This window comes from Solenopsis invicta, chromosome 5 (assembly GCF_016802725.1).
Source record: "Solenopsis invicta isolate M01_SB chromosome 5, UNIL_Sinv_3.0, whole genome shotgun sequence".
Lineage (NCBI taxonomy): Eukaryota > Metazoa > Arthropoda > Insecta > Hymenoptera > Formicidae > Solenopsis > Solenopsis invicta.
This window is the reverse complement of record NC_052668.1, coordinates 500,427-526,912: the sequence shown is the minus strand read 5'-3', so window position 1 is coordinate 526,912 and position 26,486 is coordinate 500,427. Positions and strand designations below refer to the sequence as shown.

General features: G+C 36.3%; 4 protein-coding genes and 1 pseudogene across 10 annotated transcripts; 1 reads left to right on the top strand and 4 right to left on the bottom strand.

The window, feature by feature from the left end:
* Nucleotides 1-935: 935 nt before the first annotated feature.
* LOC105204976 lies at nt 936-2,638 on the bottom strand (annotated as a pseudogene).
* Nucleotides 2,639-4,907: 2,269 nt separating this feature from the next.
* Nucleotides 4,908-5,787, top strand: LOC120357964 (E3 ubiquitin-protein ligase HUWE1-like). The gene is made up of 2 exons (XM_039450110.1): nt 4,908-5,049; nt 5,586-5,787. The coding sequence occupies exons 1-2, from the start codon at nt 4,979-4,981 to the stop codon at nt 5,785-5,787; spliced, it is 273 nt and encodes a 90-aa protein (XP_039306044.1). The 5' UTR covers nt 4,908-4,978.
* Nucleotides 5,788-5,848: 61 nt separating this feature from the next.
* LOC113002779 (E3 ubiquitin-protein ligase HUWE1-like) lies at nt 5,849-7,280 on the bottom strand. Of its 7 annotated transcripts, none has more exons than XM_039449752.1 (4): nt 7,138-7,280; nt 6,770-6,787; nt 6,413-6,601; nt 5,849-6,303 (listed from the first exon to the last, which is right to left on the bottom strand). In XM_039449752.1, the coding sequence occupies exons 1-4, from the start codon at nt 7,206-7,208 to the stop codon at nt 6,255-6,257; spliced, it is 327 nt and encodes a 108-aa protein (XP_039305686.1). In that variant the 5' UTR covers nt 7,209-7,280; the 3' UTR covers nt 5,849-6,254. The 7 variants fall into 7 exon arrangements, 2 of the variants coding, with proteins under 2 accessions (XP_039305686.1, XP_039305687.1); XR_005574893.1 differs by lacking the exon at nt 5,849-6,303 and adding an exon at nt 6,859-7,025 and having other exon boundaries at nt 6,428-6,694; XR_005574895.1 differs by lacking the exon at nt 5,849-6,303 and adding an exon at nt 6,859-7,025 and having other exon boundaries at nt 6,478-6,601.
* Nucleotides 7,281-10,318: 3,038 nt separating this feature from the next.
* On the bottom strand, nt 10,319-11,095 carry LOC120357848. Its single transcript, XM_039449595.1, has 2 exons — nt 10,970-11,095; nt 10,319-10,902 (listed from the first exon to the last, which is right to left on the bottom strand). Exons 1-2 carry the CDS (start codon nt 11,029-11,031, stop codon nt 10,356-10,358), a joined length of 609 nt encoding a protein of 202 aa, XP_039305529.1. The 5' UTR covers nt 11,032-11,095; the 3' UTR covers nt 10,319-10,355.
* A 3,401-nt stretch (nt 11,096-14,496) lies between these two features.
* LOC113006288 lies at nt 14,497-15,344 on the bottom strand. Its single transcript, XM_039449909.1, has 2 exons — nt 15,177-15,344; nt 14,497-15,094 (listed from the first exon to the last, which is right to left on the bottom strand). The coding sequence occupies exons 1-2, from the start codon at nt 15,221-15,223 to the stop codon at nt 14,515-14,517; spliced, it is 627 nt and encodes a 208-aa protein (XP_039305843.1). The 5' UTR covers nt 15,224-15,344; the 3' UTR covers nt 14,497-14,514.
* Nucleotides 15,345-26,486: the final 11,142 nt, after the last annotated feature.

Here is a 26,486-nt window from a genome sequence, read left to right as displayed (position 1 = left end):
TTACGCGATCTTCCATTATCAGTTTTTCGAAATATTATTTTTCAACAAGATGGTGCTCCAGCATACAATACACGTGCTGTAATTAACTTTTTAAATAATAGATTTCCTAATTGTTGGATGGGTACTAATGGTCCTGTACGATGGCCACCGAGATCTCCGGACTTGACACCTTGCGATTTTTTCCTTTGGGGGTATATTAAGGATATTGTTTATGCAACTATTCCTGAAAATGAAGAAGATTTACGACATAAAATCACTAGAGCTGTTGAAAGTATTACAACAGAAATGCTGCAGTTAACAATAAGAAACATTATAAAACGCGTTGAATGCTGTATCGATCATGATGGTAACAATTTCGAACCATTTCTTAATTAATTTGTTAATAAATATTTCATGAAAAAACAATGTTTACTTTCTCAACCTATTTGATATTCCAAATTTGTTCAACAATACTCGATCCAAAAATTATTACTTTAATACTTTGCATGCCGATTATCTCGTAAACGATGCGTCGTAGCAATTTTTTTCCTAATATAATTTTGATTGAAAATTACCTCTACTATGTAAATATGCAAAAAAAATTATAGGTACCCATTTAAAAAACCTACATTGACCTTCATAACTCAAAAAGGTGACGAGTAAAAAAAATTTCTTTACGTGCATTTTGTAGCCGACTAAAAACCATGTAAATTTTCCTTGTTAAACTTTCTTCTAACTTCAACCAGTTACGAGATATTTGCTCGGACATTTATGGACGGACACCCTGTATAGTTTTTGTTTTACAATTGTCTCATACATTAAATTTTTTTATTTGAAAAACATAGTTTTTTTTTACAATTGTTTTATACATTTTGATTTTGTTATTCGAAATACATGATGTTTTATTTTACATATGTCATACATTTTGATTTTTTTATTCAAAATACATGATTTTTTATTTTACACTTGTCTTATACATTTTAATTTTTTTATTCAAAATCCTACTCATTTCTCTCCCATGCACAATTATAATTAGGAAACCAGTCTCGCATAATTTGCTTCTATACACGCTGTGCTATTGCTCTAGGTCCTCTGCGAAGTATTCTGTCTTGTTCTTCTTCTTCGTCTATATCATTTACTTGATTTACATGTGCATCGAAAGATTATATTTTCTTTTATCTCTAATGGTAGCCGATAGTGTATACGCATATTATGCAAAACTGCACATGCATTCACAATTTGTCCACTAATTTCTGGAGCGTACATTAAAACACGCTGATAGGATAGACATCTCCATGTTCCCTTTAAAATTCCAAATAGTCTTTCCACGATACTCCGTGCTTTACATAATTTCTGATTATACTGATACTGCCGACTCCACTGAGGATAATGTGGCAACGGTGTCATAAGCCATGGTTCTAAGGGATATCCAGCATCTCCTGTAAATACACAGTCATGAAACTAATTGTTCTAACACAAAATATATTAAAAGTTGATTTTATGCTACAAATTCACCAAATATTGCATTTTTTTAAAAGGAAACTTAATTAAAAATGAAAATTTTTGCTAGTGATGTATTTCCATCAAAACTATTGTTTTTGATGAGAATATAAATAAGTAATATTTATAATTGTATATAATTAATTACAATAAAACAATAAAAATTAGAAAGTGTACAGACGTCATCAAGATGTAATTAATTCTCACCAATTAAATAGATCTTTCTTTTCCCTTGGTTATACCAATGTTCCATAACATTTCTAATTGGAGAAGCATTCCATATATATGCATCATTTCTTGCACCTGGATAACGTCCATTTATATTTAATATTTTCATATCTAGATCAACTATCTGTAAAAATGTTGAAATTGTCTAATAATAAATATAATTATATTATCATTATCAGGGCATACACACTGTTTATTACATAAAATTACACATATTACTATATGTATACTGATGTGTCAAAAGTTTTATGCTTTATAAAATAAATAAATGTACATACATAAAAATATCATGTATATGTTATAAATTTACGTTGTTCAAAATTAGTTAATAAGACATAAAATGTAAAATTTGTTATGATTATACTTATTACTTGAACAGTCAAGGAATGATTTCCATGATGATTAACATATGCTTCTTCATGGATATGTGGCGCAAGAATATTTATGTATGTACAATCAATAGCTCCAATAGCTCCAGGAAATGGTTGAGCAGCTAGTGCAAATTTGTTTTGTGCTGCAGCTTTTTCTTGTGCCGTCATAGGAAATCTTACCCATTGACGCAACAAATGCACATTTATTAATAATGCAACTTTCCTTATGCAGCGACTGGCACATGGTTGGCTTACAACCAATTCACATTGATTATCAGCTGGTCTTTGGTAACTACCATTAGCAAAGAAGCCAAGTGCTACCAGTACTTGGATCTCTGGAGATAATGCGGTTATACGCTGTTTTTGTAAGTGTGGTCTCAGAATGTTAACAATATTCATGACCAATTCTTTATTTACTGTAAATTGAGAATAAACTCGTTATTAGGAAGCTCAAATGGGTTTTGAGCATCGCGCAATATTCTTCTCTCTAATCTTCTTTCTATTCTTCTTACTCTTTCTTGAAGAAAAAGTATATTTATTGCTAAATATCCTTCAGCCATTTTACCTTAAAAAAAAAATAAAGAAATTTTTTACGAAAAACATATGATTTAGGTTAAGTTATGATTAGGTTACATATAAAGCATATAAATAACAATGTAAACTTATTTATTTGACTATTTTTATAAATATTTAAAATACGTTGTTTTACTTACAATATTTTGCTGTAATGTCATTTTATTACTTGTTCCTCTTAATGATCACAACCGAAATTGTATACTACACAATTATGTGGTATGTACTCGCAACTCCACTTAGAACGTTTCTTATTGGCCGCTACGTCTAGTTATGTTGTCGCTATTGCTTATCGAGGGGTCCGGTACCCCTCGATATCTTAACGACAAAATTCGGTACTTTATCGACACTTTTATCGACATTTATCGTTACGCTAAGTTACAGAATACGATTTTTCGTTACCATGTCGATAAGTCCACGTAACGATATCCCTAGCTGGTGATATTGTCGTTAGGAAGTTAGAGAATAGGCCTTCTGATCTACAATATGCTTTTTGCTTCCTATTTCTTGCTTTCTTGTCTCTTCGCGCACTGTTTTACCGACAATCGTGTTTTTTGTCACGTGTTTCTTGTCTTTTCTGAAGTTCGTCAAATTTTATCTCGGACAACAAAGACAAAGAAACATGTTGGTTAGATTAAATACGACCACGGTATCGTGGTGAATCGAACATAGTCTGATAAAAAATATGTCTGATAAAGAAAATAAAGCTGAGATACAAGTAAACGAAGCTTTTGGCGAATTGTTTGCAAATTTTGTGCAGAAAATCCTTGCCTTTTGTGCATGATGATGTCTCTCGCTTCGTGTGACAAAAATACACAAAGCAAGGAAACAAAAAGCAGAAAGCACAAAACAAAAAGCAAAAAGGGCAAGACAAAACGCAAAGAGCACATTGTAGATCAGTCTTAAAACTTATTGTTAGTTTTATGGCCGTGGCATCTCTCGGGCACTCAGGTTCATCTCTGGTAGCAACTCAAGAGAAAGGAAAGAAGCAATCAGAAGCAATAAAGGATTCACATAAAGGGACGTGTTCATTGAAAAGGAGAAGGTACAGAACAATTCGACCTGTCTGTCCTAGTCGTTGAAGAATTTTTTTCGTTTTAGTTTATTATCCGAATGTAACAGTTTTTACAAAGTGCTCTTTGCGTTTTGTCTTGTCCTTTTTGCTTTTTGTCTTGTGCTTTCTGCTTTTTGTTTCTTTGCTTTTTGTATTTTTGTCACGCGAAGCCGAGACATTGTCATGCACAAAAGGCAAGTATTTTTCTGCATAAAATTGGTAAACAATTCGCCAAAAGTTTCGTTTACTTGTGTCTCAGCTTCATTTTCTTTATCAGACATATTTTTTATCAGACCATGTTCGATTCGCCACGATACCGTGGTCGTATTTAATCTATCCAATATGTTTCTTTGTCTTTGTTGGCCGAGATAAAATTAGACGAAGAAAAGACAAGAAACACGTGACAAAAAATACGATTGTTGGTAAAACAGTGCGCGAAGAGACAAGAAAGCAAGAGGCAAAAAGCAAGAAGTAGGAAGCAAAAAGCATATTGTAGATCAGGCTTTAGAGTACAACAATAACACAACAGATCTAACGCATCTCACGGAGTCTCACGATAAATAATTGCACTTAATGTGTAGATACATACATTATGAAAGTGTGCACTCTTTACACTTTCCGACGCCATTTTGGCTCCAAATCCTTATACATTGAGTCTTATGAATTGCGGTACTTTATTAATCTAGTGACTTTAGTATGTACTGTACAGTCGTTTTCATTATAGTTGCGACACTTTTATTGGGATGCATTTCTGAACGCGCAACTATAACGAGAGATGAGAACGACTGTAGTTGCGGAGGTTAGCGCGAAATGTCAAACGTTGGTATACAAGGTGTCGCAAATAAAATTTGGGTACCTTGGAGGAAATATAAGATAAGTATACTCGCAAATATTTTTCAAATAGATTTTTTAAAAAAATATTCGCACATTTTCCGTATTTGATCGGTTTTGGTCTAATTGAGCTTTATATATTCGTCATTACAGCAACGATGAGCTGAGATGCTTAGATGTAGTTAAATAAATTATAACTACAACAAATATAAAAAATGAAAATTTTAAATATTTGTTACAGTTATAATTATAATTTATTTAACTACATCTAAGCATCTCAGATCATCGTTGTTGTAACAACGAATTTATAAAGCGAATTTATAAAATATATATATATATTTTTTTTTTTCTAACTTAATACATGCGTTGTTTCTAGGTGAATTAATTTGGCGTCAACAATGTGCGAAATTTAATACCAAATGGACGTAATACAGTTATTGTTATGGAAAAGACCAAACTTGAATATATTAGGCTCATGTGTCAAATGAAAATGACTGGAGCAATTTGTAAGCAGTAAGTAAATTTTCCAAAATTAAGTAGAAAGATATTGTTTGTTTCAACTATTTGTTTAATTACGTTTTCACGTTCTACGTTATTTTTATATTTTAAATCTTTCTAATTACAGGTCTATTCTTGGAAGGATTTTATGATATTATGCTTAAACGACCAATTTTCATATTTAATGAACAAGAACTTGAACTATTGATCGGTGGCTTGCTTACTGTAAATATCTTAAAGGAGGATCTTAAAGCAAATATTGAGTATCATAAATACACTGCTACGTCTTTATAGGTACATTTTGATATTTTGTATTAGCTCAAGTTTGAAAGACTTGAATTATACCATCTTTTTTCCACTCACAGATTCAATGGTTCTGATGTGTAGGTACATTTTGATATTTTGTATTAGCTCAAGTTTGAAAGACTTGAATTATACCATCTTTTTTTCACTCACAGATTCAATGGTTCTGATGTGTAGGTACATTTTGATATTTTGTATTAGCTCAAGTTTGAAAGACTTGAATTATACCATCTTTTTTCCACTCACAGATTCAATGGTTCTGGTGCATTGCAAGGTTTTAATCAAGCGGATTGTTCGAAGTTCTTACAATTTATCACTGGTACATCTAAAGTGCCGTTACAAAGTTTTGCTGCGTTAGAAGGCATGAACGGCATACAAAAGTTCCAAATTCACAGAGAAAACAAGTTGACAGAGTTTTTTTTAATTTATCAAAATAGAGCTTATAATTAAATAGACGTTAATTACTTCAATAACATATCAATGGATTAATGTTAGTATTATTACTGAATAGATTATTAATATCTATTTAATCTATAAATCTTGATACATGAGAGTTAATGTGTATGATAAAATGAAAATATATATTTCGTATTTATAAAGTCGTATAAGTGTAATAATACATATTATAGCAATTAGAGCACTGTGATTCGCTACGTTCACAAGATAGTTTTATATATAACATTGCGTATAACAATTTTTGTAAGTACGTTAAAAATTTTGCAAGCAATAGGCTATTGCACGTCCGGAATGTTATCACTGGCTGTAAAGATCCAACCATAAGTTTGGTCTCTAGAATATCATCGATTGAACGCGAAATTGTATCGATTGAAATTGAAATTGTACTGGAGCAAATTTTGGTAAGCTTATGCAAATCCAAATTCTTTGGTGCATTCGTAAGTCGCCTTGAATAGATTTGTTTAGAGTTTATCATACGTCTCGTACACTGGCAAATCCAGTTGATTGAAACTGCAATTAAAAAATACAATTTTAGTCTTGTAATTTTATATTAATTTAATTTTAACTTATACACACATATGACAAGGTATTAAAACAATTTCTTTTTTCATATATTAACCAAATATGTGCAAATGAAAGCCTGTCTGTCAACTTGTCTTCTCTGTGAATTTGGAACTTTTGTATGCCGTTCATGCCTTCTAACGCAGCAAAACTTTGTAACGACACTTTAGATGTACCAGTGATAAATTGTAAGAACTTCGAACAATCCGCTTGATTAAAACCTCGCAATGCACCAGAACCATTGAATCTGTGAGTGGAAAAAAGATGGTATAATTCAAGTCTTTCAAACTTGAGCTAATACAAAATATCAAAATGTACCTACACACCAGAACCATTGAATCTGTGAGTGGAAAAAAGATGGTATAATTCAAGTCTTTCAAACTTGAGCTAATACAAAATATCAAAATGTACCTACACACCAGAACCATTGAATCTGTGAGTGGAAAAAAGATGGTATAATTCAAGTCTTTCAAACTTGAGCTAATACAAAATATCAAAATGTACCTATAAAGACGTAGCAGTGTATTTATGATACTCAATATTTGCTTTAAGATCCTCCTTTAAGATATTTACAGTAAGCAAGCCACCGATCAATAGTTCAAGTTCTTGTTCATTAAATATGAAAATTGGTCGTTTAAGCATAATATCATAAAATCCTTCCAAGAATAGACCTGTAATTAGAAAGATTTAAAATATAAAAATAACGTAGAACGTGAAAACGTAATTAAACAAATAGTTAAAACAAACAATATCTTTCTACTTAATTTTGGAAAATTTACTTACTGCTTACAAATTGCTCCAGTCATTTTCATTTGACACATGAGCCTAATATATTCAAGTTTGGTCTTTTCCATAACAATAACTGTATTACGTCCATTTGGTATTAAATTTCGCACATTGTTGACGCCAAATTAATTCACCTAGAAACAACGCATGTATTAAGTTAGAAAAAAAAAATATATATATATATTTTATAAATTCGCTTTATAAATTCGTTGTTACAACAACGATGATCTGAGATGCTTAGATGTAGTTAAATAAATTATAATTATAACTGTAACAAATATTTAAAATTTTCATTTTTTATATTTGTTGTAGTTATAATTTATTTAACTACATCTAAGCATCTCAGCTCATCGTTGCTGTAATGACGAATATATAAAGCTCAATTAGACCAAAACCGATCAAATACGGAAAATGTGCGAATATTTTTTTAAAAAATCTATTTGAAAAATATTTGCGAGTATACTTATCTTATATTTCCTCCAAGGTACCCAAATTTTATTTGCGACACCTTGTATACCAACGTTTGACATTTCGCGCTAACCTCCGCAACTACAGTCGTTCTCATCTCTCGTTATAGTTGCGCGTTCAGAAATGCATCCCAAAAAAAGTGTCGCAACTATAATGAAAACGACTGTACAGTGGCGCGTCCAACCAACTTTCTTTTACATGGAAAGATGACCGAGCGTGCGCAGTAGCGCTTTGCTGTGACTAATGCATGGAATACACATATACACATAGAGTTGAATAATAAGTTAATACATTTTTTTAAACTAAATTAATTTAAAGTTAATGGTTTATAAAATTAATTGAGTTACGTTAAAAGTTACATGAATAAAAAACTAACTAGTTAAAAGTTACGTTAAGAGTAAATTAATTTGAATTAGATTAGAAATTAATTTTGAAAAACTAATTCATAATATTAAAATACAAAAAATCGTAATTTTTTAATTAGTTTAATTACTCAAAACTATTAGAATATAAATTAACAAACTTAATATTTTATTTCTAAATTAAGTTTGTAAATATAACAAAGAAATCTTATTTTTTATGTGGGAATGTATTTTTCTCATCTTACAATTTTTTCTTATACATAGATAAACTTTAACCTAGGAATAAAGTTAATGAATTAAAGTTAATGCGTTTCAAAAATAACTAGTTAAAGTTAAAAATTAAATCATTAAAAATTAACTAAGTTTAGTTAGACGTTATTAACTTTTACCTTTATTAATTAACTTTTAATTCTTTAATTAGTTACTACCCAATCCTGATGTATACACACGAATTTATATATATGTTTTTTATGTCAGTAGAATGTAGTGGCCGGTTCAAACGCGGGGATCTCAGGGGGGTGCGGGGAAGGGGGGGAATATTTCGGGTCGCGCGGGGGGACCTAACCGGCGATAAGGTCCCGCGGGTGGACCAAACCGGGTGGAGGAGGGGGAGGGGGGCTTAAAACGGAGGCACACGTGTAAACCTAACCGGTAGTTATGCGTAATCAATGTTTATATAAACAGTGATAACGATTTGAGGACCATGTTTTTGACAGATGTTTAAATAAATTTGACACCTTTGAAATGTGCCGCGTGTAGGCAACTGACCATTTAATGTAAACATGGACCATGTACTTGTCACTCTGTTTACATAAACATAATAAATCACACCGCGAATGGACCATGTACTTGTCACTCTGTTTACATAAACATAATAAATCACACCGCGAATGGACCATGTACTTGTCACTCTGTTTACATAAACATAATAAATCACACCGCGAGGAGGTGTGTATGTGACTGTACTTTTAAAATCGGAAATGTCTGTCATCACGAGGGGATAAGCGATACGATGGCGAATATTTTGTGGGGTGTGCGCGGCTATTTCCGCGGGGCCCGCCGCCGCCGCCGCGTGCGTGGAGGGGATGCGCGCTGTCTAACGCGGGGTCCGCTGGGGCGATCCGCCACCCGCCGCTGGCACCACCACCACCACCACTATCACTATTGTTTTTCCTTGTCCTTGTCCTTGTCCTTCTCCTGCTCCTCCTTGTCCTCCTCCTCCTCCTCCTCGTCCGGAGCCCGATCTTGAGAAGGTCCGGACTGATCTTGAGCCCTCTCATCCTTCTCCTTCTCCTGCTCCTCCTTGTCCTCCTCCTTGTCCTCCTCCTCCTCCTCCTCGTCCGGAGCCCGATCTTGAGAAGGTCCGGATTGATCTTGAACCCTCTCATCCTTCTCCTCCTCCTGCTCCTCCTTGTCCTCCTCCTTGTCCTCCTCCTGCTCCTGCTCCTCCTTCTCCTCGTCCGGAGCCCGATCTCGTGAAGGTCCAGCCTGACCTTGAGCCCTCTCACGTCGCATAAAATCTAATAAAGCTGCCCCCCGACCACGAGGAGCAGCTTCGGCAGCATCATGTAGATGACGAGGCGGGCGTATGGGCAGGTCTAGACGGGGGATGTTTAATCGACCACCCCCGCGACCACCTAGAAGCGCGTTGTAGCGATCGAGATGAGTTCGGCGTATAGGCTGCAAGTCCATACCGGGGAAGGGCAACAAGCGGCCATTCCCGCGACCACCATGGAAAATTGGTCCATCGAGCCACCAATTTACATAATTGTCTATGGGCACAACCGCAGCACGACGGCGAACGGCTGGTTCTTCCAACCTAAAGAAACGGTAACGGGCACCCAGCTCACGAAAACGTATTACCAACTCCCGGAAACTTATAGGTTGACGAGGCTCAGGCAGCACTAAACCTAATTCTATTTCCGGAAGCGATATTTGCACGGGAATATTTGGACCGTAACCCATTTTTGTGTTGTTACAGTCGCGCGAGCTAGACTGAGACTAAAGAGCTAGAGCATTCTCCATCGCTAAGACATGACTTTACTCTCGTATACTCGCATCTTTTTAGCCTACGACTAAGCATTTGAAACACATGTTTTTTTAGCCTGACTTTACTCTCATATACTCGCATCTTTTTAGCTTACGACTGAGCATTTGAAACACACGTTTTTTTAGCCTGACTTTACTCTCATATACTCGCATCTTTTTTAGCCTGACTTTACTCTCGTATCTTCGCACATTCTTTTTAAAATATTTCAAAAACTAAATATCGTGGTATTGATACTAATGTATAACTGTGGATTTTTTTGGAAGAGGAAAAATAAAAAAAAGGTTGCAATTTAAATTTAATAATAAACAATTTATTGTCTGTTTTGAATACATTGTTTATGCAGTAAAAAATAAAGCTAACAGCTCACAATCGACGAGTTGACGCATATCGAAGATATTGCTCTCGCGTATCGCTTTTTCTTGATTCATTACATTGGACGCGATGTTTAAGAATTGTGTGTACTTAACATCGACTGTATCAACGATTCTAACTAAGCGCTCGAACATTACGTTGATACACTCGTACAAACTGAACATACGGTGTAACGTGGATTCAATCACTGTCACATACACGTTAGAAGATTCGAGACGTGTGAGCCTAACATCATTCATCACACTAACTTTGATTGTTAAGGGTCCGACGCTTATAAAATTGTCCTTGTAGTCATTCCGAATTAATTTGGAAATATTCCATCGTTGCTCGTAGAGACCTTTCCACGTTTCGACAGACAGTATCAATTCTCGTCCTTGATGATCACCTATGGCAATCTCCACGTAACTCGGTGGACCGACGTTAATTCCAATCTCCAAATACTTGTAACTCGTAGCTGTCAAAGCGTAACGTCTGCTCAATAAGCGCGCTGTACGACGCTCCGTCGAAATGCTGTAAAAGAAAATCAAAAGTTTATCACACAACGTTGCATAAACGCTATTAGAATATCAAAACTTACCCATTGCATTCCTTCTTCACTTCACCACTGTACAATGTGTTACCTCCCTCGGCAAAGTACATTGCGAATCGTTCGTTCGTTCGAACCTCTGATGCAATACTGATGTTGCAAGAAATTATGATGTTTATTTGAAGATTAATGCTTCTGCACTTTTAAGGAGAGGGGAGGCTTCCCCCCCTCTTTCAACAATTTCATCATTGTCGTCGTTATCGCTTTCACATGTCACGACACGTTTATGCTTCTGCAATTGTAAAGGAGTGGGGGATACTTTTCCCCTCTATCAAACAATTTCATCATCATCGTTATCGCTCGAACGTGTCACGACACGTTTTCGCGGTCTGGCAACGTTGTACATGAAACGTGAAATATGACATACATGAAACATGACGTACATGAAACGTAAAACATGACATACATGAAACATGACGTACATGAAACGTGAAACATGAAAAAAACGTTAATCTAAACATGAAAAACGTTAAACTAAACGTGAAAAAACATGAAAAACGTTAAACTAAACGTGAAAAAACATGAAATAACGTTAAACTAAACATGAAAAAAACGTTAAACTAAACGTGAGAAACATGAAACGTGAAACGTTACGTACATGAAACGTGAAACATGACGTACATGAAACGTGACGTACATGAAACGTGAAACATGACGTACATGAAACGTGAAATATGACATACATGAAACATGACGTACATGAAACGTAAAACATAACATACATGAAACATGACATACATGAAACGTGAAATATGAAAAAAACGTTAATCTAAACATGAAAAACGTTAAACTAAACGTGAAAAAACATGAAATAACGTTAAACTAAACATGAAAAACGTTAAACTAAACGTGAGAAACATGAAACGTGAAACGTTACGTACATGAAACGTGAAACATGACGTACATGAAACGTGACGTACGTGAAACGTGAAATATGAAAAAAACGTTAATCTAAACATGAAAAACGTTAAACTAAACGTGAAAAAAACATGAAATAACGTTAAACTAAACATGAAAAACATTAAACTAAACGTGAGAAACATGAAAAAAACCTTGGAGAAACGTAGATGTAATGGAGGGGTTAAAGAAAAACTGTATCTCGTATATTACATATGTTTATTTATGCAATTGTGTCCACCAATTGTAAAGTTTGAATACATTTTGTAAAGCACAATGTTTATTCGTACGGTGTTGCCCACATTGAAAAGTATTAGCATCATCTAGATTATTCAGATTATCCACGTCTTCGTAATCCACATCCAGGCTCTCGATGTATGCGTATTCTCGCCGACTGTCCAGAATCAATTCTCCCAGCCATTCTCGTTTCTCATGTCCTTTGACGTATACAATCTCCTTGTAGTCAAAATTTTCAGTACCCAATACTGCAGTTGTAATCACTTGTCTCGCTTTCCGGTACGGAACCCGTCGGTGCCCCATCTTAGCCCATGATGCATGGCAGTGAGCCAGGAGGCGCAAGATCTTTCGGATTTCATCAGCCAATCCCATGGCTGGGGGCTGTCAAAGATATAATGCGCGAGAACGTTTCCCCCTCTAAGAGCAGCAAATTCTTTTACGACGAAACCTCTCAATCGTCCAAGGGGGAAACCTTGCAGATCCACGAACGTCGGCACGGACATGTCGCGGTCGAAACGAAGACTGTGGTCTACGTCGATGTAGCGTATAATATATATGCGTGGAATTAAGTGATTTTGCGCACAATGTTTGTTAACGGGTTGTACTGAATCACGCGATCGTGCATTATCAAGCAATAGGCACTAGTATTTTCTGGTACGTTATCCTTTGTCTCAAATTCCAATCGCATGTCACGGTTGCGCTCTTGATTGATTCAACTTGCCGACTACAATCTATTATTATGAAAGGACCGTGACGTATAAAATTTGTCACTGTGAGATTCGGCTCGAGATACTCGTATCCGAGATAAGTTTTGCAGAAACGTGCATACATGTCGTACAGAATAGCCCATCTATTTTTACTAATATCTAAATTCATATCTTCATAAGGATAACTATCAGAGTTCAAGTACAGTTTCACGTTGATTAAATTGCAATGGTCGAATCGGCTCGTGTCCTCGGACATGACGTTTTTTCGACCGGTTTGCAGAGCAAAGATGACATATCGCGGCTTCTCGAGTTGAGTAGCGGTCTTGATAGCCCACGAGTGCTTGGTCGTACGTTGCAAAAGCGGATACTCGTAAAGATCCGCGAAAGCGATCCACGAGCGGAAAGCCATGCTGAGGTATCGTCCGCTCTCCAATGTGCGCAGCATCGAAAGTTTATTTATTTCATTCAGTATTACGTGCGGCATTCGCCACTGAATCTTAAACAATTCTATCACAGGCTCTACCGCTGAATTGCCCTTTAGGCAATTGTTATCGTTGCGCGCTCGTATCAAGATCAATTCGTGACGAGCGTTGATCACTACTCGACGGTAATCCTCGCAGAATCCCAACAGCACGTAAAGCGGAATGCAAAAGTTGAAGTAGCCATCAGCGGTAGTCAACTGTTCTTCCCAGCCAGCATTTCGCAAAATCACGCTTTTGTCGGATGACAGCGTTACATAGTTTTTGAGTGAGCTAGTTATACCAGTAGATATAAGGGGCCGGTTCTAACCCAATTTGGGGTGGGGGAAGTCACGTGACACGGGAGGAAGAGTGGGATGGGGAAGGGAGCCCCCCCCTTATTAATTAAATTAATTAAATTTATATTAATTTTATATCAAACTATTAATTAAATTAATTATATTTATATTAATTTTATATCAAACTAATAATTAAAATAATTTTTATATCAGATTAGTATTTAAAATAATTTTTTATATCAAACTAATAATTAAAATAATTTTTTTCCAAATTGTTATTTATTAAACTAATTTTTAATAAATTAATATAAATTTTTATTATGTTTATATTAGGTTAATATTAACCTAATATCAATTTAATATAAATTTTATATTAATTTATTAAAAAATTAGTTTAGTAAATAACATAATTTGGGAATAAACGTATCACTCTCTCTCTCCCTTTCCCCTGCGCGTTCTCGCTCGCATTAAATTTATATTAATTTTATATCAAACTATTAATTAAAATAATTTTTATTTTCGATTATTAATTAAAATAATTTTTTATATCAAACTAATAATTAAAATAATTTTTTTTTCCAAATTGTTATTTGCTAAACTAATTTTTAATAAATTAATATAAATTTTTATTATGTTTATATTAGGTTAATATTAACCTAATATCAATTTAATATAAATTTTATATTAATTTATTAAAAAATTAGTTTAGTAAATAACATAATTTGGGAATAAACGTATCACTCTCTCTCTCCCTTTCCCCTGCGCGTTCTCACTCGCACACGTTACAGCTATTGTACATGGTTTTCTTTTTCTCTCGCCCGCACACATTGTTCTCGCTTGAATATGGTGTGACTAATGCTTTATCTTTTAAGGGACAATAGTTGAATAGGAAAGATAATATTGAAGACATCGTTACAATATTTCAATTTTTTTCTTATTTATTTGTCATGTAATGCATCATGTACAATATTATCTAAAGCGTAAGCTAACATTTCACATTCTAAAAGCGAAGTTTTATCATATTTTTCTCGCAAGAGTTTTGCCGCATCGCATTTATTATTAACATAATTTTGGCGTAAAAGGGTTACAAAATGTTTATATTTTTCGCTCACTGTATATGTATATTGATATAAAGAGTAATATATATGCTCGACGCATTGTTCGAGCTCAAACAGAAAAAGTACAGTTTTTGGTTTCAAATACATGCAAGTATCGCGTAATGTTAATTTAACAATATTTTCATTACGCAGTTTAATGAGTTGTACAATAAGATCTTGAATCGATAATGCTGAGGAAGGAGAAGTCGACTGCACGAGTCGTTCAATGTCCGCACGTTTCTGGAACAGTGCTGTCCACGTTGCATGAGCCAGAATTATTTGATTGCCTCGATTGTCACCAATAAGTATCTCCACAAACGATGTTGGTCCTACGCTGATTCTAATGTCGAGATATTTATACGCTGTGGACGTCAATGCCAATCTCCTCCCCAAAATGTGAGGCGTATACCGTGGCAATGTTCTGTAAATAAAAAAATATGGATAAGTTAGTTGCAAAAACGAAAACAAAATATAAAAAATGTATAAAAATTATAAATACTTACACTTTTTCACACATTTCGTCCTGTTGAAGCGGCACGTAGTAGTCCATCTTCTTCTCGTATATATTTTTTTCTGAAAGTTTTCAACTGTTCACTGAGCGACTGATGCGGTAGAGTTTTTCTTGCTTCCTTTTTATTATATAATCCCCTCCTTTATTTTATAATCCCCTCTTCTACTTTGTAATCCCCTCCATATATTTAATAAAATAAATTTTTTACGACATTTCTTCGTATTTAGTACAGATTATCATAATGAAGGTCCACTGATGAAGTTTCATTATGTCAGAAAGCTTGCCATGAATCACATGGTTGCGTGTATAAAGCTTTGAGATTGTATCATGATCACAGTTACTATTATAATTTGATATGTCTATAAATGTATGATAATTGTATCTACCATGTAGGGAACAGCAAAACAATCTATTCTCATCTTCGCTGTAGTCTCAGTATTCCTAATTTATAGAGCTAGCAATATCACATCGTACATTCTGGAAAATTCTTAAAGTGATATCATTCAAACGTAGAAATTTCTCATAGATATTACTTATTGAAAAGAAAATCTCCAAAGAAGTTTTATTCAACTTAGTCATAGGAAGAAAAAATAATGGAAAATCTATTGTACCATTTTATCTTCAGATAAGAAATCAGCTCTTTTTAAAATTGATATGATTTATCTTTATGGGGTGCTTTTCAATGCAGACCCCCACAAAACATGAAATGGCATGTGAATATCTGCTTTTAAAAGAAAATTTTGATAAAATTGTAAAATGCAAGATAATACTATTGCAATGGTTTTTAAAATAATATTGTATTATATCATTTTATCTTGAGATAAGAAATCAGCTCAGATTAACATAACTTATTTTTATGGGTTACTTTTCTATGCAGGCCCTACTATAAAACATAAAATTATAATGATATATGACTATCTCTTAAAATTAATAAAAGCTGAAAAAGATTTGTTCCATGTCGAATGTTATCTTTCTGAAAAACATTGAACTTATTTTATCTTGACAACGTCAAGATGAGTCATACATTTTTTCAAAAATGTGTACTTTAATTGTCCTAACTCAGTATAAAACCGAGAAGTATGAGTTACTCTCGGTCAGTTTTGAGTTGAAAGTTTAATGAAAAATTCAGCAAGAAGTTTCATCAGAAGATCAGTAAGAAGTTTTGTGAGAAGTTCTATAAGAAGAAGATTTCAAATGTTAGTTTTTCTTTTTTTCTCACGAAGATGGAACAAGAAGAAAATATAGTGCTGTAAGAGGAAATAGAAGATGAATTAATGGATAATTTTGATGATTTTGATGAAGATTTTGACGAAGATTTTGAAGTAGAAGAAGAAGAAGAAGATTTCGACCACGTTCTTTCTAACGATTCCAATTATGAAAGTGATACTGATGAAGAAACGTTTGACAAACAGCTTCAAGGAGGAAAGTTTCAAGATTTCAAACAGACAGAGATAAACACCTTTGATGACTCTAAAAAAATGTGCGTGATATATATTTTTTTCATCGAGAGAGACTACCCACATCATAAATACTGCTCCAAATGTGTAGTAAGTTTGCGTGCAGAATTTGAAGGTGCCTGTGCTGTTCGTAGACACAGGATTCGCAAAGTTGCAGATATTCACAAGAGATATTGTACAGAATGTGACACTCCGTTGTACCAAATTATGCCATGTAATTTGTGCTACATTTGTACAAATTGAACTATTTAAAAATTATATATTTATCAGTGTTTATTTTTTTTTGTGTTTTTTTTTCTCCGATTTATTCAAAAATGGAGCATCTCGAACAAATGGAACTTCAATTATTGGAGCAGTGCCGTGCTATTACTACCTTGGTGCAGTGTTTCGCGTGGCTGCAACGATGTGAAGAGTGCATCGAGCAGCTCGAAGAACTTAGTCGCGCTAAGCGTCCTCGGCTCACCGTTGGATATAGACAATTTGTGGTAGCAAGGATCGCGCGACTCGCGGGTGAAAAGACTCTGTTAGAGAGACGTTTTGTGCATGTTGGTGGTGATTACGCGGGCACTAGTGATAACGCGGAAAGACTCGTTTGGCGAGAAATTGATACCGCGTTTAAGAATCGTGTTCTGACCGGTGCGGTAATTAATTCTAAACACATTGAACCGCGCCAGTTTTTTGAAGATGCGCGGGAAATTGTGATCAAGCGAGTTGGGGATGCTATACGAGAACATAATAGTGTAAAAGTGAACACCGTGTTCAATGGTGAGTTTACGAACATTTGTGGTGAACGTGACAATAAAAATGTTGCCACTAAAAACTGTGAACTTTATCACACTTCAAATCTACACGAGTGGTACGAGCAACGCGTCATTGAAGTCACGTTAGCGATGATCGATGAGTTCCAGGAACGTGATAGCGGATGGAAATTGTTGCGAATCTTAAATTTGACGGTGAACATTAACAAACATAATCCCTTGCACGCGGGGTGTAACATCACATTACCACGTGAAATAATGCTGAAACGAGCAGTGATCAACGTGAAATCTAAAGACAATGCGTGTTTTGCGTGGTCAGTCGTGGCTGCTCTGCATCCAGTCGAACGTCATACGGACCAAACATCTTCTTATACACATTACGCCACAGTACTTCACTTCAACGGTATAGAGTTTCCAGTGGCGCTAAAAGACATTGCAAAATTTGAACGTCTGAACAGTGTCTCGATCAACGTGTACAGTGTCGAAAAAGAAGGAAAGAGTTTAAGCGTTCTTCCGATACGGCTCACCAGCGACAAGAAAGAGAGGCATATCAACTTGCTGTACGTACAAGATCCACGAAACGATAATCTTGGCCACTATGCGTGGATCAAAAATCTGTCACGCCTCGTGGGCTCACAATTAAGCAAGAAACAGCATAAAAAATACATTTGCAATCGGTAAGTATAATCATAAGAAGAAACGCATATTTTTTGTGTATAAAAAAATATTTTAAAAGTATTTAAAAATTGTTTCTTTATTTTTTTCACAGATGTCTGCACTACTTTAGTTCCTGTGAAAAATTGGAGGCTCACACAGTGGACTGCAAAAAAATGAATGACTGCGCCATTCGAAACTGCCGAACGAGGAGGACAAGTGGCTTGAATTTAGTAACTATCGCAACAAGGAGCGCCTACCATTCATCGTGTACGCGGATTTGGAGTGTGTTCTGCGTAAGATGGATCCAGATAGAGAGGCATCGTATCAGCATCATGAGGTATTCAGTGTAGCATATTACGTGAAATGCTCGTATGACGATGCGTTATCATTTTATCGGTTTCGTCGTGGTAATGATTGCGTTCCATGGTTCATTAATGAATTAAAAAACTTAGCACATAATGTAAATAATATTTTTACGACTAATGTCCCCATGGAATTAACACGAGACGATTGGGCAAAACATAACAGCACCACGCACTGTCATGTTTGCGAAAAACCGTTTACGCTGAACGACACGTGGGTACGCGATCAGTGTCACCTTACCGGTCGTTAACGTGGCCCTGCCCATTCAAACTGTAACTTAAATTATAAAAATTCACATTGCATTCCCGTAGTTTTTCACAATTTAGCTGGTTACGATGCTCATTTTATTATTAAAGAAATTGCTACCGTGTTCGAAGGCGGGATCGATTTGCTGCCTATAACAAAGGAAAAATATATTTCTTTTACTAAACATTTTAAAAGCACCGAGAATAAAAAAAATAAGACAGGCATAAAATTAAGATTTATTGATTCATACAAATTTCTCGCTTCTAGTATTGATAAATTAGCATCATTTCTAAACAAAAATAAACTACGGATAATGCAACGTGAATATTATAATTTATCCGATACAGCGAATTTTGATTTGCTAACGCGAAAAGGCGTCTTCCCATATGAATACGTTGATTGTTTGGAAAAATTAGAGGAGACCGAGTTACCACCGCGCGATTCATTTTTCAGTACATTAACAGGCGAAACGGTGTCGGAAAACGATTATGCACACGCCGTTAACGTGTGGCAACGGTTCTCCATCCAAACGCTCGGAGACTATAGCGATTTATATTTGAAAACCGATGTATTGTTATTGGCCGATATTTTTGAGAACTTTCGCGACAGTTGCGTTATCAGTTACGGACTCGATCCCGCATATTATTACACATTGCCCGGTTATACGTGGGATGCAATGTTGAAATATACACAAATAAAATTTGAACTACTGACGGACATTGATATGGTATTATTTATCGAGCGCGGTATACGTGGTGGTCTAAGTCAATGTTCTAATAGATACGCACAGGCCAATAACAAGTACATGTGTTCGTATGACCTATCGAAACCGTCGTCGTATCTAATGTACTATGATGTTAATAATTTGTATGGTTGGGCAATGTGTCAACCATTGCCCTACGGTGAATTTCGATGGATCAAAGACGCTGAGAACTTTGACGCGAGCGCAATCGCTCCGGATTCGCCTATGGGTTATATTCTCGAGGTGGACTTGGAGTATCCGCAACATCTCCACGACATGCACGCCGATCTACCGTTCTGTCCGACGCGCGATAAGCCGCCCGGAAAGCGGCAGGATAAACTTCTAGCGACGGTTTATGACAAAAAACGTTATGTCATCCATTACCGCAACTTGCAGCAGTGCACGCGCCACGGTCTTCGTGTAACAAAAATTCACCGCGTACTACAATTTGCGCAATCTCCATGGCTTCGTAATTACATTCAGCTAAATACAGATTTTAGAACTCGTGCAAATAATGAATTTGAGAAAAATTTGTATAAATTAATGAATAATGCGGTATTCGGTAAAACTAAGGAGAATGTGCGTAACCACGTCAATGTAAAATTATTAACTAAATGGGATGGACGGTACGGTGCGGAGGCAATGATTGCGAAACCGAATTTTCACAGTCGTAGCGTCTTTTCGGAGAATCTGGTCGCGATCGAATTGCGTAAACTCGAGGTGAAGTTCAACAAGCCAATTTATGTGGGTATGTGTATACTCGACATATCCAAGACATGCTTGTATGAATTTCATCATGAATACATGGCACCATTGTTTCGCGAGAAATGTAAAATTATGTATACCGATACGGATAGTTTAATATATAACATTGAATGTGATGACGTATATGAAATTATGAAGCGTGATATTAATAAATTCGACACGAGCGATTACGCAGTTGATAATGTGTATGGTATTCCGCTCGCTAATAAAAGTGCCAGGGCTAATGAAAGATGAAAATAACGGTCTGATTATGACTGAATTCATAGGGCTTAGAGCAAAGATGTATGCCTTGCGCGTTGATGGTAAAAAAGATACAAAGAAAGTCAAGGGAGTTAAGAGTAACGTTGTAGCAAAATCGATAACTTTCAATGATTATACGCGATGCTTGCAGGATGAAATTGAAATGACGCGACAACAGTCATGCATAAGATCTAAATTACATGAAGTATATACCGTGCTTGAAACTAAGATTGCTCTAAGTCCATACGACGATAAGCGATATATTGTACCCGGTTCTACTAACACTCTCCCATGGGGGCATTATAAAATACCTCAATAAAACACTTAATTTGTATAATGTGTATATATTGCAAACATTATAAATAAAATACTAAATTTTTTTTTTTTTTTAATATGTATGTATATATTGCGAACATTACAAATAAAACACTAATTTTTGTAAATATTGCAAATATTATAAATAAAACATTTTTTTTATAACATGTTTTAGAAATAAGCAACTCATTTTGTATTTTATATCATTATATATTTTAATAAATGTAAGCACAAAATGCTTTATAATGTAATAATATGTTTATATATAATTTATTTACAACACACTATCCTTATGTATCCAAGAATTATGTGATTCATCGAATCCCAGCCATTTCACATAAACCTCATTTCCACTTTTGCGCAACACTTTTTCAACAAGATACACATCAGGATTAGCGACACGATGCAACTCGTATTCGTAGAATCCTCCGGCAACAGGTTTTCCACGGTAGTCTTCCAGGAGATACGTCACAGGATTTGTTTTCTGCACTTTGATGATTCTAAACACCTCCGTCGTCCAATTTGGTGTGTAACCTTTCTCAAAAGTTGTTTTGAATTTACTCACACGTACCGAATCACCCACTTTGAATCGCGCTGATTTGGCAATCTTAGGGTGGTTGTACACCGTGGTTAAGAGTTTTTCAGCATTTGTGGGAGTAACATCGATGGGTCGCATACCAATAGTTCGATGCTTTCTCATATTGTACTCCGATAAAAGACGTGGCAACAAATCGATCCATTTATAGCTTCCATTGAGTGTAAACTGTTTCCACATATTGTTCTTCAACGTACGGTTGAACCGTTCAACCACCGACGCCTTCATTACAGAGTATGTAGAATAGTGATTAATGTCATGCTTTTTCAAAAGTTCTTGCACATTTACGTTGTAAAATTCTTTTCCCATGTCGGTTTGCAAATTTTTTGGACATCTTCCATCGCCTCGAATTATCTTTGCTATCGCTGTAGCCATCTCAGTTCCACTCTTAGTTTTCAACGGCACGGCCCATGCATACTTGCTCAGCACATCGATAACGGTGAGAATGTAGTGGTAACCTTTGTTAAATCGCGTATAAGGACGCATCTCGACCACATCTGCCTGCCACAGATCATCGTATCCGTAAACTATGACATGTCTTCGCGGGAAATTTTTTCTTGCAGGGGCATGCAGTTCTTCCACCAGCCGTTGTTTCTCGGAACTTTTCTTCTTAGACATGTTTGATCACGATGTATGACACACGAATGACGCAGAAATATGATGTTTACTCTCTCTTCTATTTTGTCTTATCAGAAAAAAGCGTCATTATTTCAGGCTTATGTAGCGCAGTTTGTATGTTATTTTGGAACTCTATCATCCTCTTCTCGAATTCTTCCTGTCGATTTATCAAAATTTGTATGCTTTGTTGCACGTATCGTTTGTTTGCAGCATCATCATCGTCCACAGGTAGAGCTACACGTCGAATCTTGCGCGATCTTGCATCAAAGTCGGTTGCGACCACGCAAAGAGCATTGTCACGCACGTAATTTCTGAGTGATCCATTCCATTGGTAGTATGGCTCCGCTCCACTTTTTCCGAGTGATATTCCAAACTTGTTTATTGGCATTTCGACGTTGACTAAATGATTTTGTATCGTGCGGTTTTAATTTATAATAAGGACGACCTCGCAAAGTTCTTCGATTATTGACAGAATCTCATTATCATGAGCGTTGTTGCCAGCTCGACGAGAAGCGTCGAGCAATCGAAGGCGGTCCACTAGTTCGTTAGGATCGTCCCAATGAACGTAATCGATCTTGTTATCAGTCAACCTCATGGTGGATGATATCACGCCTTTACCCTTTTTTGTACCCATAAGCGGAGCGATGATTTGCTTATATTTGTATTCCTTGTTACCTATGATGGGATTATCGGCGCTCCAACTACGTCTATGAGCATTCGTTTTTAACAGTATATTTTTATACGTTTGTTTGTCATCCTCGGTAATAATAGCTTTATCGGGAAGTCTGTTGAAAATCAACTCGTATAATCCTGGTGTACCATTGTACTTTACTTTACCTATGATTAATTTGTCATCTTTGTTGATGTCAAATCGTTTGTCTCCGAGCCTCATACCATCTTTCCCGAAAAATACACCGTACACATAATCAACCTCGTTTTGTTTGTCGTTAGCAAAGAGCAGGTCCACGTACTTTCGTCCCAATGGTCCCAGCTGACTATACAACACATCACGCTCTTCTGGTAGTTGCAAAGCCTCTCTGACAGACGTTTCAAATGTAGATTTCATTTTGACATCTTCTTCCTCCGGTATGAATGGTAGTAGTGGTGGGTTTTGCGGTTTTATCGGTGTAGATTCAAACGTTGGTTCAAAACTAAACGTTGATGAATCCAAGGTGTCCTTGTCGTCGCCATAGTCATCATTCAATTGTATCTTGCGTTGCTTTCTTGGTGGTGGTGTTAATTCAAACAATCTATCACTATTACCGCTAAACTCATGTTTTCTTTTAATGATTTTTTTCGCAACATTAGCTTCTTCCTTAACATCTTTCACGACATTGACTTCTTTCTTAATTTTTCTTTTCACAGCATCAATGACTTTTCTTTTAATCGGCCGAGAGTTCTCGGTGTCTTTAACAAAATTGACATTGTTCTTAATTGGTTGAGATTTCTCAGTATTTTCAACAATCTGTTTTAGAGGTTCGACGATGGGTTTAAATTGTTTCTCCAACGCTATATCTTCCTCTATTTTACCAGTTTTCAAAGCATGATATTTTTTACGAATCAAATCGCTCGTTTTTGCAATCTGCTTTGCTATTCTCTCACGATCCTCGATACTGTTGTTGTTGTTCATGTTGGAAGAGAAACGTTGCTTACTTAACGTATCGTCAACAACTAACCACGTTACGGTACCGCATAATCGTTAAATCCTTTTCTGTATCGCCCGTTGTTAAGCGCACTATCCTTGTCTATTACTAGGAATCCATACTTTTGTTGCCAACAAGTACTACACAATTCACAAAAATCTTCGTACGACATGTCGGTGTTTACATGATCGTTGTATACATGTTTGAGGTTGGTACCATCTTGTTTGAATAAGATTAACAAATTCGCATTGTCACGTATAAGATGTTCCGGTATCTTTGCATACGTCTGACAGAGATAGAAGCTGTCAACATCCATGTGACGACCCATTGCAAAGTACTCTTTTATAACATCTTGCTTGTCACATGCCACGTCATCAAAGATAAAAATGGAATTTGGAAGCGCCTCGTTCGGTGGAACGACGTCGTTGTTGTTGGAAAATGTAAAATAACCAATTTCATCTATCGGTGTCAATAAGTTCTCCAAGTATTGATATTTTGGTTGTTGCAGTGATTTTGAGTACACATACACGTTCTCGAAGCGCACACCATGTGGACTTTCCATTAAGCTTATCAACACGTTTGTCTTGCCACAGTTTGATGGACCACAGATGATACCGCGTATAGAAATCGGTAACATGTTTCCATGCTTACGCATCTTTTTCTCAGACATTAACTGTATTTTATCATCAAAATTTATCACTTCAATCACCTGCAACTGTCGCACGAACCGCATATTTGTTCTCTCTCTTACACTCTCTCTCTCTATAACGATAAAAAAGAAAATGAAAAACGATACCGAAAGCTGGCCTATTTATAGAAGCGCGTTGAGCGAAAGAGCTTAGTATACAAAATGTTTTGTGTTGGATAACTGCTACAGACTCAGTTTAACGATTGATAAAAAAATTGTGTTGAATGTCGAAGAAACGTAAGGGTTGTGGCTTATTGAACAGCGCGATAAATGCACTTCCTTTCGAATTGCATATCCCCGGATATCAGTTTTGCGGTCCGGGAACGCATTTAGAAAAGCGATTGACTAGAGGCGACCGAGGCATTAATCCGTTGGACGCGGCGTGTTGTGAGCACGATATAGCCTATTCGCAAAGCAAAGATCTCGCTAAACGACACGTGGCCGACGATATACTCGCAACAAAAGCGCGAAAACGCATTACTGCAAAAGATTCGACTCTCGGGGAGAGAGCTGCTGCTGCAACCGTTTGGGCAGCTATGAAGGCTAAGACAAAACTCGGCATGGGTTTGAAAAAAAAAATGAAGAAGAAAAAGAAGGCAACGACGAAAAAACGAATACTTCCGGTGGCGAAACGCGGTGGTTTCCTACCAATTCTACCGTTGTTGGGAGTTCTTGGTTCAGTTGCTGGTGGAGCGGCGGGAATCGCAAAAGTGGTTAACGATAATAAAGCGGCACAGCGTCAACTGGAAGAACTGAAACGCCATAATCGTGTCATAGAAGGTGGTGGAGTTTATCTTGCTCCATACAAGCACGAACAAGGAATCTCGGGAAAAAAAAAAACGTCAAAAAAGAAGCATTAAAAATGCCAAAGGGTGCGACTACCAACGTACAACTGCAACAACTGGCAAATTGTATGCGCATTCCATATTTCAGAGGTGTTTTCATGCCTACCACCTTACCAACAGATAGAGTATATAGAAACGAGAGCGGTATCGTGAATTTGGACAATGCTAAGGGACCTGGCACTCATTGGGTGGTGTATGCAAAGAGAGGGAATCGCGTTATATATTTCGACAGTTTTGGTAACCTTCGTCCACCGAGAGAATTGGTGCGATATCTAAACGTCACACAAATTGAGTACAATCGCAAGGCTCATCAACGTTACGATCAAAGCAATTGTGGACAACTTTGTCTGCAATTTTTACAAACCGTTGAAAATCAGTTTAAAAACTGACATTGCACTGCTTGAAATTCAGTACTCGCTCAGACATGTCACTGACGTTTACACTGACAGGCAAAAGTAGCATCCTCGCGGTAAGCTACTTTCCAGCCGTAGATTTGAGCGACGATGATTACGAGTTCGGCTTGACAGACTTTGAAACCTACTACACGATACCTAATGTAAACTCATCGAATAATAAATTTTACTATAACAAGGATGATAAGGAAATTATCATTCCCGAAGGATCGTATGAACTGCGTGACATAAGCAAGTATCTGAAACGTGCAATTTTACAATCTCATCATCTTGATGTCGATGGTATTTCGATTGCAACGCCGGTTGTCCGCGGTGATTTGGTGTTCGATGACGGTGAGAAAGGAGAGTTCCCGATAATGATCCGCGCGAATAACAATACGATGAAGAGTGAGGTCAACTGTGCCCATCAAATAAATTTTACCAAACCCAATAACATTGGCTCGCTGCTAGGATTTTCATCGAGTCGTATACTAGAGCCTCAACAGTGGCATGAATCAAATGCACCGATAAATATTATCAACGTAAATATCATTCGCATAGAATGCAACGTAACTACGGGGGCGTACAGCAACGATAAGTGCGTGCACACAATACACGAGTTTTCATCGAGGGTACCACTAGGATATAAGATATCGGAAACACTATCACAGATCATTTACCTTCCAGTCATCGCACGGAGCATTTCAGACTTAACGATTCGCATTGTGGATCAAGACGGTCGATTGCTCGATTTTCGGGGAGAGGAAATCACTGTTAGACTGCACGTACGGAGACAGAGACGATAACGTGACATGCTCGTGTTCAACGAGCAGGTAAAACAATCAAGAAACACAAGTTATAACAAAGAGACGACAACGACGACGACAACGCCAATCAAGAATATTCAATTGCCTGGCAAAAGGAAACTCACCGCATCAAACATACAATTTTTGAAATCATTGGGATTCACTGTACGAA

Coding starts and splice junctions, on each gene's coding strand:
- LOC120357964 (XM_039450110.1), top strand. CDS start 4,979: ATGGAAAAGACCAAACTTGAATATATTAGGCTCATGTGTCAAATGAAA. Junction 5,050..5,585: donor ACTGGAGCAATTTGTAAGCA/GTAAGTAAATTT, acceptor TTCCACTCACAG/ATTCAATGGTTCTGGTGCAT.
- LOC113002779 (XM_039449752.1), bottom strand. CDS start 7,208: ATGGAAAAGACCAAACTTGAATATATTAGGCTCATGTGTCAAATGAAA. Junction 6,304..6,412: donor CTTTCATTTGCACATATTTG/GTTAATATATGA, acceptor TTTTAATTGCAG/TTTCAATCAACTGGATTTGC.
- LOC120357848 (XM_039449595.1), bottom strand. CDS start 11,031: ATGTACTTTGCCGAGGGAGGTAACACATTGTACAGTGGTGAAGTGAAG. Junction 10,903..10,969: donor GTGAAGAAGGAATGCAATGG/GTAAGTTTTGAT, acceptor TTTCTTTTACAG/CATTTCGACGGAGCGTCGTA.
- LOC113006288 (XM_039449909.1), bottom strand. CDS start 15,223: ATGGACTACTACGTGCCGCTTCAACAGGACGAAATGTGTGAAAAAGT. Junction 15,095..15,176: donor GACGAAATGTGTGAAAAAGT/GTAAGTATTTAT, acceptor TTTTATTTACAG/AACATTGCCACGGTATACGC.